Genomic DNA, 12,524 nt, shown 5'->3' on the forward strand with positions numbered 1-12,524 from the left:
CTCTCAAAAACCATCAGGTGATGACTTTACATCACAAAGAAGATGCATAAAGAACAGCTGCAGGGAACATAAAGATCGTTTAAACTATAAATAGATCAGGAGTCTGCGCGGCACACTCTACTACAGTATATGAGAGAAATCGCCATCTGAAAGTCCATCTGCTGCTGTTAGTGCTACTTTTCTCAGCTGAGAGGAAACTGCTGCCCCTCTCCTCCAGCCGTGTCCATCCTCAGGGTGTGATTATCGTAGCAGACGCTGAGGTGAAAGTACTGCTGAAGAACGAAGCCTCATCCGCCTGACATCAGCGGCCTCAAGACGAAGAAAATCTCCTCGCTGTCAAAACCTCAGACCGCCGCTGACCAAAGGCCACATTTCCTCCGACTCGTCAGTCAGGAGCTGCGAAAACAGTTTCTGTTGGCTGACTTTCTCCATAAATCTGGTTCAGTCTGAGGCTGTTTAACATAATGCAGCTGAGAAATTCACAGCTACAGTCTCTCTGGAATCCGCCTGAATGTTTGAAGCTTCTGCCTCACAGAGTCAAAGCCACTTCTCTAATCAGGAGGCACGAACATATGGGGGGAAGGAGAAAAAAAAAAATCAGCCGAGGGGAAGCATTATTTACGATTCATTTCCACTGAGGAAGGCGATGGAAGATGCAATGTGTGTCAGACTTTATCACAGCATGGCAGTCAACAGCTTTGAGAAGGAGGTCACTTTGAGCACAGGTGTTTGTCAATATTCTGTTTGTATGCTTTGTATTGAGATGCTTAGATGTTCATCCGTATGTTTACATCTGGAAAGTCCAGGTTTTAGTTATTTTAATACGGACTAAATATTTGAGTCAATCTCTCATCATGTTGTATCTTTTATTTACTGAGGATTTTCATAATGTAGAGTAATGATTTAGTAATGACGACATACATACATACACGCCTCATATGGATAATGGATAAGGGGAGTACTCACACTTATTTTTTCTTTTATTCTATTCTTCCAAGGACACTGCATCAACTTCCACTCATTCAACCAAAACCGGGTTAAATCCTAACCCTAATCTCTACCCAACCTTAGCCCTAATTGCCTCATTTGGAGCAGGTTTTGGTCTCCATTCAGAACTACTGGTCTTGACAAGGTCACACGTTGTCCACTTGCATATGGATTTTATTTTATTGTTTCTTTGGAAATTACTAAATTGAAGAAAAGCATGTTTTGTGTATACAAACAGCAGTGATAAACTAAAAATCATTAAAACGTTAATAGCATTCACGACTTACAGTAATATTCAGTTCTGAAAATGATATTTGAATTTCATTGACATGTTTGAAAAAAGAAATCAAAATTCTCTGTTGGGCACTTTGCTTTTGTCCCACTGTCAGTTGGAGACTCCGTATTAACAGCAGGTGGTAATGTAACCACTCATTTCCTTGTTTATGTGGGTTTTTCTGTGGGTTCTGCAGCTTCTTCCTGTAGATTGTGATTACATAACTGAAGAATTGACAGTAGTTGTGAATTGTTCAGTCATTTTGCCTCTGAAATCTAGTTTTTTAAATGACATATTTAAAGGACAGGAAAGGATCTTTATTGTCATTATAACAACCAACATTGCACAACAAAATGATGAGGTCAGAGGAAGGGTTGAACAGCGCCACAATGGAACCACTTGAACCTGAACTACAATGTGTATGAGTTATATACACATAAAAATTAATATCCATTTCTCTTAAAGGACATGAGAGAATCGTGCTTATTTCACTTTTTTATCCTTTGGTTTATGTGTCATGAGTTTGTTTTTATACTGTGTGTTTTTAATGCTGTGTGTCTATAATGCTCTTATTTTATAAACCTGTGGGTTGTTGTAAAGGGCTATAGAAATAAAGTACATTACATTAAATAGAAATTCACAATTAAAAAATGGTCATAATTAAAGCAAACAGAAATCAGCACCCTCAGTTCAGTGTGACAGTGTCACTATAAATAAAATCTGTTGCCTCTCTGGAAACAATTCAACCAAAGATGATATTTCTTGCCACAAAGCAACTTGTTTGGTTAGGATTTATCGCAGCCTGAGATGAACAAACAGAGATTTCAGGAGGGCTGATCATTTACTGTCTGCAGCTCCACACTCGAACCACACGGACATGAGTCACTTTCATCCTCTCACGTCTTTGTCTCAGTGGGAAACCAAGTAAACATGTGAAAAGTCAAAATGTCAAACAGTTCCACTCCAGTCTGATGCATGTTGTGGATTTTGTGTGTGTCTTCAGGCCCCAGCGAGCTGGACCTGAGTCTACTGGGTGAAAGCAGCAGCCTGGCTGATGTCACTTTCAAGTACAGTGAGGTAAGTTTATGACTCAATGTGGAGGGTCGTTCTGTGATAGACTCTGATGATCTTCACAGTCTTTCCTCTCAAGTATCAGATTACAGCCAAATCTGGGCTTTTTCACTCTGATCAGCTCACCCTGATCATCTATTATTACATCAGCAGCAGTTCTGGCTGTTGACAACTTTATTCATAGTGAGCAGGTTCTTCCCGTGGCTCAGCTGTGACTGTAACAGGGTTTATTAGCATTTCTATATATTACCTGTGTTTGATATAACTTGCCTTGTTTTAATATGAGGCCTTGTTTTGATCTGCTCTGTTCACTCTGAGCGCTGTGACACACACACACACACACACACACACGCTGTGCTATCACAGTGTGGGCCGCTGACTCGCTGAACAGCTGCACACGCTGCAGTATAACTCAGGTTTACAACAACAACACTCATCAGTGTTTATACAGAGTATAAACTTAAACGCTCTGGTGTCGAAACCATCTGATCAACAAACATGAAGAGAAGTATTTATGTTACTGACAACACAACGTTTACTGAGCTCCTCTGTTATCCAGACAAATACAAGTCTCAGACCAGGACTCAGCACTCTTGTGTAGCTACACCACTTTATTCTGTCAGTCACTTAGTCAGTTGGCCATTTCGTCATTTAGTTAGCTAGTTAGTTAGTTAGGTAGCCAGTTTGTCAGTTAGTTAGCAAGTTAATTTGTCAGTTAGTCTGTTAGCCAGTTAGTTAACCAGTTTGTCATTTCGTCCGTTCTGTGAATTAGTTCATCAGTTAGCTAGTTCATTAGTCAGTTAGCTTGTTCATTAGTCAGTTAGCTTGTTCATTAGTCAGTTAGCTTGTTCATCAGTTAGCTAGTTCATTAGTCAGTTAGCTTGTTCATTAGTCAGTTAGCTTGTTCATTAGTCATTTAGCTTGTTCATCAGTTAGCTAGTTCATTAGTCAGTTAGCTTGTTCATCAGTTAGTTAGTTCATTAGTCAGTCATCAGTTAGTTAGTTCATTAGTCAGTTAACTTGTTCATCCGTCCAGTTAGCTTGTTCATTAGTTAGTTAGTTCATTAGTCAGTTAGCTTGTTCATCAGTTAGCTAGTTCATTAGTCAGTTAGCTTGTTCATCAGATAGTTAGTTCATTAGTCAGTTAACTTGTTCATCCGTCAGTTAGCTTGTTCATCAGTTAGTTAGTTCATTAGTCAGTTGGCTTGTTCATCAGTTAGCTAGTTCATCAGTCAGTTAGCTTGTTCATCAGATAGTTAGTTCATTAGTCAGTTAACTTGTTCAACCGTCAGTTAGCTTGTTCATCAGTTAGTTAGTTCATTAGTCAGTTGGCTTGTTCATCAGTTAGCTAGTTCACTAGTCAGTTAGCTTGTTCATCCGTCAGTTATCTTGTTCATCAGTTAGTTAGTTCATCAGACAGACAGGTGCAAACTCTACTTGTGACAACCCTAAAAGATACATCAATAACTTATATATCCACCAACTTTGCCTTGATCCATTTTTCTCAGTCCTGCTTCCCATCAGGTTTCTTCACTTCAGCACCATGTAATTGCACCTTTCTTTGGTCCCATTGGTGGAAAGACTATTTTAGAACCGACCAGCTCATTCTGTGGTTAAGTGTCTAACTCCAGGGGTTTCACTGTGCTTCATGCTTTCTGTTTCTAATAGGTTTGAGAAACGTCCCCAGCTTCAGCTCACAACTGGGTTCCCACTTAAATAAAGTATCATAAAGTATCATATCCTATACATCTCTGAGGTCGTCACTAACTAGCATGCTGTAAAATATTAAATCTTCTTTGAATAGGAGAACTTCATGGACTGACATTAGGTTGCTTAGATCTTTTCTCTTTGACAACAAAGTCAAAGAATACACCCAGGCAGTCAAATATTAAAGTAATTGTATGGTGATGTTCAACCCTTTTAAATACATATATTAATGTGATATGCCTTCATCAAAAACATTGAGTAAGGCTTAAGGATGAAATGTGGGAATATATGTATTTTAAAATTTCAAACCATGACCATTCCATTATTGAAAATGTAAAAAACACATAAAAGACAAGAAAACAATTAAGAAGTGTAGAAAGCAATAAGACATTAATAAAACAGTCAATGTGAAAGCAACATTTTGCTCTGTGTTAAGAAGGAAAAGCGATTTAAACATTAGTAAATGTACATTTTAAATGAAGGTTGGGTCTCATAGACACCACTGTAACCAAGCAATATTACTTGTGTGTTTCTTTTGTGAAAATGTTAAAAAATCTTCCTTATTTGACTTTTAGCGTCAGCAGTAACCTAATTGCAATCGCATTGTCCTTTCAGTTGTGACACTTTTGTCCTGTCGTAGAAATCAAATTTCACTAACAAGCAAGTCCTCATCTGACTCTCTCTACAAATTAATTTTCAAAAATGACAAATGCTGAGCTCATTTTCATTTCAAAGGCCAGATGATTCAGCACTCCACATGTCCAGAGATGCAGAAGGCTGTTGTGTCAGGAAGCAGACGAGCATAACCTCTCCACACAGAAACAATGACTGTCTTATTTCCCATCCTCACATATCGAGTCCAGAAACAAATCACACAGTCTCTGTCTCTATTATGCGTGATGGAGGCTCTTTATCGATGATTTTCAGGACATACACACATACATATATACTTACAGCAACAATCTTCATTTTTAAAGTGCAGTGAATTCACACTTGGGAGCTGCTCTTGATAATGGAGTCAGTTTACGGTCACTGCTCAGCAAGCAAGGTCTTTTGCTCCACAGTTATTCACGGAATGTTATTCAAGTAGTTGAATGAGTCCTCTGTAGCATTTGCTAAAGGAGCATCTCCTGCTCTGCAAAACACCTTAGTCTTCTCAACAGGTAGAGTAGAAGGTCTAAAGGAGTGTGGCCTGCTGTCAGCTTTCAGAAACCATTGGAATTTTCCTGATAGCACAAACCATTATGTTGTGTTGTGTTCACTATTAATACACTTTAAAGCATCATGACAAAGAAATGACCTTGTAGTTGTTTCTCCAGCATCTATTACCAGTTTCATCCATCACCAGGTGACATTTTGGAATGTAGGTGTTAATAACAGCACACTGATACTGCTGCTCATCACCAATATACAGAAAGTAGATTGCCAGGAATTGATCATAACAGTGCGAGTGTGAGTGTGTTTACATATCTTGTCACATCACGTGGAACCAATGTGTGCTTGTCATGTGTTTCTCTCTCTGAGTCACCAGAGCAGTTGGTGTTCCCACATGCCAAGACTCTTCACTGGCACCCAGCTCTCCCCCACACTGACAGCATTTATTTATCACGAACACAGATCTCTGCTTCACGTTTTTCCCTTCATCTAATCCTTGATGCAAACTGCACCTCCACGTTGTCCTCAAAAAGTCCAAAAGTCATTATCAGAGTTAAGATAGAGCGACAATGTTGATAATATTTAGGAGTGTTTATTGGCTGAAATTGAATATACTCCCCATCACCATGAGTGTATTATTGCTGCTTGCTTTATAAATGCTATCAACATGTGCTGCCATGTTTCTACAACTGCATGAACAGACCAGCTGGAGCATTTGAATTTTGAAGCAGAAGCTTAAGATGTACATAAATTAATAAAAGATATTTTGGTTATTGGTTTCCCTGAAGCGCTTGGACAAATGCATTCATGAGTCATAACAGGATAAAGGAGACAGGAACTTCAGACAAAAGTTAGACAAAGACGAGTGCTCTTTTCTTAAAACTTTTGTGGGTTTTACATTTTTAAACTTTTAAACTAACGTTACATTCCCACTGTTTAAACACACAGTGCTGATTAAGACTCCAGCTCCAGCCAACGCTTTAAGCTTCTGAGATGCTGCGCCTGGATGTGACTGAACTGACGTCTTATCAAAGTCAGAGACAAAAGGCTTTTTCTTTGCACTTAGTTCAATTGTTTCGATGCAGTTAACAACATATCAGTCACTCTCTTGCAGAAAACACCTGTCCAGGCAAACTTTTAAAAGTTTTTACTCCTACAATAAATATACAGTCGGTCACAAGCTGGGGCAAAAAAGACGTGAAACAAACATCTGACCAAGGAGAGTGAAATAGACGAGGGCCGATTGGACACAGGTGAAACACGTCAAGGTGGAACAGACAGTCACAGAGGAGGGACATCAGGAAATAACCCGACAAAGTAAAACAGGAAACTAAAGTAAATCAAGATCAACTGTGACACACAACACTGTGCTTCTCAGTTTAGCAGTGTTTAGATTTTGTGTCACCTGTCAGTGCAACATTTCAAAAACCCAGTCCTTCTGCAGGATTTTGAAACGATAAATGTTTCTTGTCCCCACCCGCCCCTGCGCTGCCCCTGTATATACGCACAAACGCTCCCTCCCTCAGTCAAGTCTGATAGTTTTGCTTGACTGAGCCCATTTTCAGATGAAGGACGCAGCAGACAAATAATGTTCCATCGCTTCTGTTCATGAAGACCAAACAGAGGCAGAATAACAACAACAACAACAACATCAGATTCACACTCAGCTTTAACAATATTCCAAAGTGGTAAACAGTGAGAGAAAAAAGGTTTGTAAGGCATTTGACTGAGAGGTGGCATGAGAGTCAGTGCAACAAAAAATGAGAAAAAAAGAACAGTGCAAGTTTTACATGGTTGGTGAGACAATAATGGCAGAGCATGATCGGTACTTGAAATATTCCCTTTGTTCTCACACAAAGTGGTGCAAATTGTGCCATTTGCAAGATCCATTAACATTATAATTTTAAACTCTGTCTTGTCATTATTAGATGTAGAAATGAGCCCACACTTAAACTTTGCACTCCATTAGGCGCCTTGATGGACTGTTGAAAATCAAATTCAATAATCTCTTCACTTGAATCATTTTTCCTCCTCGTCTTTATTCAGTCTCTTGTATCTTTAAATAATTGAATGCGTTTAATGACAGCGGTAAGTTGTCGCCATCATTCCTCGCTGCAGTCGTCTTTTGCCAACATTCCTCACACAGAACTTTACAGAATTTACTTTCAATACTGGATTTTATTTAAAGAGTGTTGTCCCTGTGATGGACTGTGCCACCTGTACAGAGTGTAGCCCGCCTTTCACCTTATGTCAGCTGGGATTGACACCAGTGCCCCCTGCACCCCTCATGTGGAGGATAAAGCAGTAGAAGATGAATGAATGAATGAATGAACATTATGTGAGAGGAGAAGTATGAAAAATACTGTTTTTTTAAGTGTGTTTATGTCGTTGTCTCATGTCTTTCCAGGCGGAAGATGAGGAAGACATCGGTTACGCTGAAGGAGCCGCAGAAAGTGAGTTTATAAAAGGACTAATTTTGATCGGTTGTATTAAATAGTCACTCTATGAGCAAACACTCTCTCTTTCTGTCATACTTTCATAACACACAGGTGACAAAACAGCAGCATATCATATCGCCAAAGCTTTATTATGCAGCTCACTGCACTCATTTCATCTCATACTGTGTGTGTGTGTGTGTGTGTGTGTAAGCATGTGTGTGAGTGTTGCACCGAATGTGTAATAATAAACGGGGAGGAAGACTCGTCCGTAGATTTACTGTCGTCACTTAGATCTGACGGTTATCTCGTCAGCTACAACAAAGGATGACAAGATCAACGAGGAGGAAAACGACAACAGTCTGATTAGAGAGAGAGCAGTACATGCTCCTCTCACTGGTCCAAACCACAGTCCAAAACTGTGTCGTCACTGCTGATATACAGATTGATTAGTATTTCCGTGACATTAGCTGCGGCTGTTGATGCTGATACACGCGAGGGCTGAACAATTTTGAATAAATACCCAATTGCGATTATTTTGATTGCGATATATAATGTTGACATCATTATTCTCATTTTCTTTCAAAAAACACATTTAAAATGGTGACTGTGTGATTGTTTGTGCAGATCTTTGAGAAACAAAGATGTTCTCTTCAGTCTGTAACGTGTATAGATCAAGCTAAAATGATATTTTGACACACATTGTGGCTTTAATAAATATTGCATCTCCTGCAGTTTGAAAATTGCAGTAGACTGTACTGTGATTTCAATAAAATTACACACTAATTCATTTAATTTTAGACTATTTATACTACAATATTATAGTAATTATTCATGTTGTGCTTATGCCAAATGTAAGATGTTTTACACATTTTCTTGTTTATTCTTGATGTTGAGAGTAATTATTTAGCCTCAGTTGTAAATTTCATCATAATCATTATCATAAAATCAATCTAGTATAATAATTTGCTGTTTCTTTTCTGATTTCTTTTTTTCTTTTGGACCAAAGTGGCTAAAAGACACACATAAAAGCCAATAAAAGAATCATTTAAAAACAATAATACAAAAGAAAAATAAGCTAAAACACTTAAGAAACAACTCACTTCGGGTTAAAAGCCAACAAAAATAAATGAATAGAAGAGTGGGGGCCCATTTGTGTTCATGTGTTCATATGTATGTGATGTTCCACATGTGCAGCTGAGCTGCAGCACATGCTAATCTGATTTTCTCTCCTCTGACAGGTTATAGCACAGAACACAGGAAACCAAAGGTCATCTTCGTGATTGGTACGTTCATGCTGAGGAGCACACACACACACACACACACACACACACACAGCACGAGCAGTTGTGTTTTCTGCAGAAGTCAAACTGAGGCTGTGATGCAGGAGCTGTTTTCAGCCGCGTCGCCTGCAGGACACACGTCTGTTCTTAGAGGGTCGCGCTGATTTCAATCATCGCTTATCGAGGGGAAGTTAATGAAGTCATTAAAAAAAGGGGTTGTTTTTTTTGTTTGCGGTCTGTCGAGTGTCATGACTCGTTTCAGCAACACTTATCAGCAGACAACAAGGCACAGGGCTTTATGCCGAGAGAGTGGAAACATTCAAGCCTTCAAAATAAGAGCGTGCTGCTGTTGATGCTGATACACACGAGGGCTGAACGATTTTGAATAAATATCGAATTGCGGTTATTTTTACATCATTATAGTTCAAATGATGACTGTGTGATTCTTTGTGAGAAACAAAGATGTTCTCTTCAGTCTGTAGAATAAGATGTGTATAGATCAAGACAATCATTTTTTGGTTTTATTTAACATGGTCCACCATGTTTCATATATGTATTCACACCATATATAACACCAATTCCTTACCATGCCATATAATACAACGCAAGAAATAATATCTATTTTTGGGGGGATTTTGACGATGATAATTATTCAATATCATTTGAACTTAGATTTTAGTTGTTTAAGTTAATGTTTCAGGAAAACAACATTTTCCTTAAAGGTTTGGAATTCAAGTAAGAAGTTGGAGCCTACGGTGTAGAAACATTGAACATCTTCAAAGAGGGTGGTGTCTCCAGGTTTTCTTCCTTTTATCATAACCACAGTGCTCGTTTCATGGGTTTTTCATTTAAATACTCGATAATGTCATTTTGCATATCTGTAAAACAACAATCGTGAGTATCTTAGACGTTATATCTCTATACAACACAATAATATATGATACCATATGATACAATACAATAAGATATGATACAGTGTACATGATTGTGTCCCTGAAGGACATTTTACTCATATTCAGTGTTGCTGCCTCCTTCAAGAAGAAATTGTCATTTTCAGAGGCTCCTTTAAATTAATTCACCTTCACAGTGTGTTACTTTTTAATGCTCCTTTCAGGTGACTTCCATATAATTGCCCTACTGTCAGTTCGGGGCTGATTTAGTGCATAAATTAAATTCATTCACGTTGTGCTGAAACAACAGAAAGTCAGTATTCATACAAATATTCAATGTATTGGTGGCATCCTAAGCTTTTTATAAATGTGAAACTTCACTCCGGGTTACCATAGATGCTGTGTGTGTGTGTGTGTGCATGTTATTTTCCTCCATTTTGGGCTATAACAAGGTGGTCCAAAATGGATGGATGATCTATTAGAAAAAAATGTATTTGAATTCCAAAGTTTGCCAAGAGAGAGACTTTCTAACAAAAAACGGACACATCGAGAGGGAAGCTTATGGACAAAAATGTCCATAATGACGCCTGAGGGTGGAAAAAAAAGGGAGCGAATGTCAATTAAACATATTTTCATTGGTCAAACACCCATTTAAACATATGATTTTTCTTCACATTGGTCTAAATACAAATGGCACATCCAGACTACGATGCAATGATGCAATTTCAAGTTCAACATTTAATGTAGTTTAAAGTTTTCAAACTGAAACAGAGTCAGCTGACTTTTTGTATGTTAAATGTCAGGGTGGTGTAGATGGCACAGCACAATTTTTACATCTCACAATAAAGTATAGTAGTATAAATGCGGCCTGAGACACCCACATCACAGAGGAAACACTCTGTTTAAGTCGTATAGAACTATGCTGTTTTTAATCTACTGCTGATGTTGTGCTGCACGGTGATCTTGAGAGCTCTGAAATATGCCTCCCAAATAAAATGTATAATTATCATTATATAGAACTTTTTAGCAAAGAAGCGAACTAAAAAATAGGTGGATCTATAAAAGGTGGTTTAATCTATAAGTAGCGGAATAAAATCATTGACTTCAGGCTTGTGTCACAGTGTGAAAAGCACAGAACAGAGCCACGTTAATGATCTCATCAACGCCTGTACTTAAACTTTACACTGGATGTCAAAGAGCCGCTGTGTTCAATGTGTGTTCAATGTGTGTTCAATGCCACACTAATTACAACCCAACACATCCACTCTTCTATGTTTGGCTCACTGCTGTGTAATATCCTCTAAATCACCTCTCACAGGTACTTCTGAATGCTGTGCTGTGACAGTACACTGAGGCACCAGCCTTTATTTCTTTATATTTTTTTTAGTTCTCTGCGTCAGAACTGACCTCCATCTAAAATATCACACCTATATATACATACATATATATATATATATATATATATATATATATATATATATATATATATATATATATGCTAATTAAAATCTGGATAGAGAACTGAAGGAAAACATTGTTCGTAAAAAGTCAACGTTAACTAAAGAGTAGGTGAGGTGAATCAGCCAATAGGTGGTGCTGTAAACAGAGTCCAGAGGAGGAGAAGAAGTGTTATCCTCTCTCCCAGATCATGTGATTTACATTAAGCTGAGAGATTATTCTGGAAAAGCAAAAGCATTTCAAATACGTTCTGCCTTCTGTACCTTTAACCCTTGGTAAATAATATGCAACTCCTTATATGGACATTCACATCTTGAGGCTTTACAAAGTGCATTGTGTTCGTCTTCTTATGTGTTGTTGAGTCAAAGTTATGATTCTTTTTAAATCGCTTAATTTGAATTTGAACTGTGACGTATTTCCAAAATTTCACAAATTCAATCCAATTGTTTTAAATTTTTGAGTGTTTTTTCTGCTCATGTGTGTTTTAGTTGGTGGAAATGAAAAAAATATATAATTTCATATAGATTGCCTATAGGTTGCGCTGAAAAAAGGATATAAGACGTTTGAACATAGTAATGGGGCTATGCTCTGTGTTCTAAGAGTTAAACATCTTTCTATTTTCTATTCTATTTTTAATTAAAAGTTTGGCGAGATAAGTTCAATTTGGTTTGAATGACTGTGAAGATGAAACGTGGTTCTGCAGCAGCAGCGACTCAGACAGAGGCGAAGCCACAGGGAAATGCTAATGTGACGAGTCACTGGTGTTGCTGCTTTTAGTTATTTTCTCCTTTTCCTCTCTGTTCTCTTTATGTTCTCAACCCACTGATCCTCTCTCGCTCTCTCACTTCAATCTTCCTCCGCTCTGCACAAAATTACCCTTATTTCTTTCTTCTTTTTTTGGCTGAAAGAGACCGTGTTACTTGCTATGAATTGATGCAATGGCATTTTGGCTCTTGAGTGAAACTGGATGTAAAAAGAGTGCTTGTGTTAAACGGTGATTTAAAAAGCAAGTATTTAATAATACAGTTGTTTCATAAGGAGTTTTTATCAGGATGTAATTATGTGGCTCCTGATTGAGAGTTTTTTGTAGCCCCTTAAGCCCACATTCAATTCAATTTTATTTGTATAGTCAATTCACAACATACATTAACTTGAGGCAGAGAAACCCAACAATTCACACAATGAGCAGACATTAGGCATCAGTGGAGAGGAAAACACTCCAATTTAAAGGGAAGAAACCTTGACAGAACCGGACTCAAAGATG

General features: G+C 38.0%; 1 protein-coding gene across 1 annotated transcript in view; it reads left to right on the plus strand.

Moving 5' to 3' along the window:
- Positions 1-12,524, plus strand: part of ak5 (adenylate kinase 5) — a 53,612-nt gene that overhangs the window by 29,691 nt on the left and 11,397 nt on the right. Inside the window, exons 8-10 of the mRNA XM_044019133.1 lie at positions 2,265-2,338; positions 7,602-7,647; positions 8,871-8,915. Coding sequence (XP_043875068.1) covers positions 2,265-2,338; positions 7,602-7,647; positions 8,871-8,915 — 165 coding nt within the window. The remainder of the gene's footprint in view (positions 1-2,264; positions 2,339-7,601; positions 7,648-8,870; positions 8,916-12,524) is intronic.

This window comes from Solea senegalensis, linkage group LG1, assembly GCF_019176455.1.
Source record: "Solea senegalensis isolate Sse05_10M linkage group LG1, IFAPA_SoseM_1, whole genome shotgun sequence".
Lineage (NCBI taxonomy): Eukaryota > Metazoa > Chordata > Actinopteri > Pleuronectiformes > Soleidae > Solea > Solea senegalensis.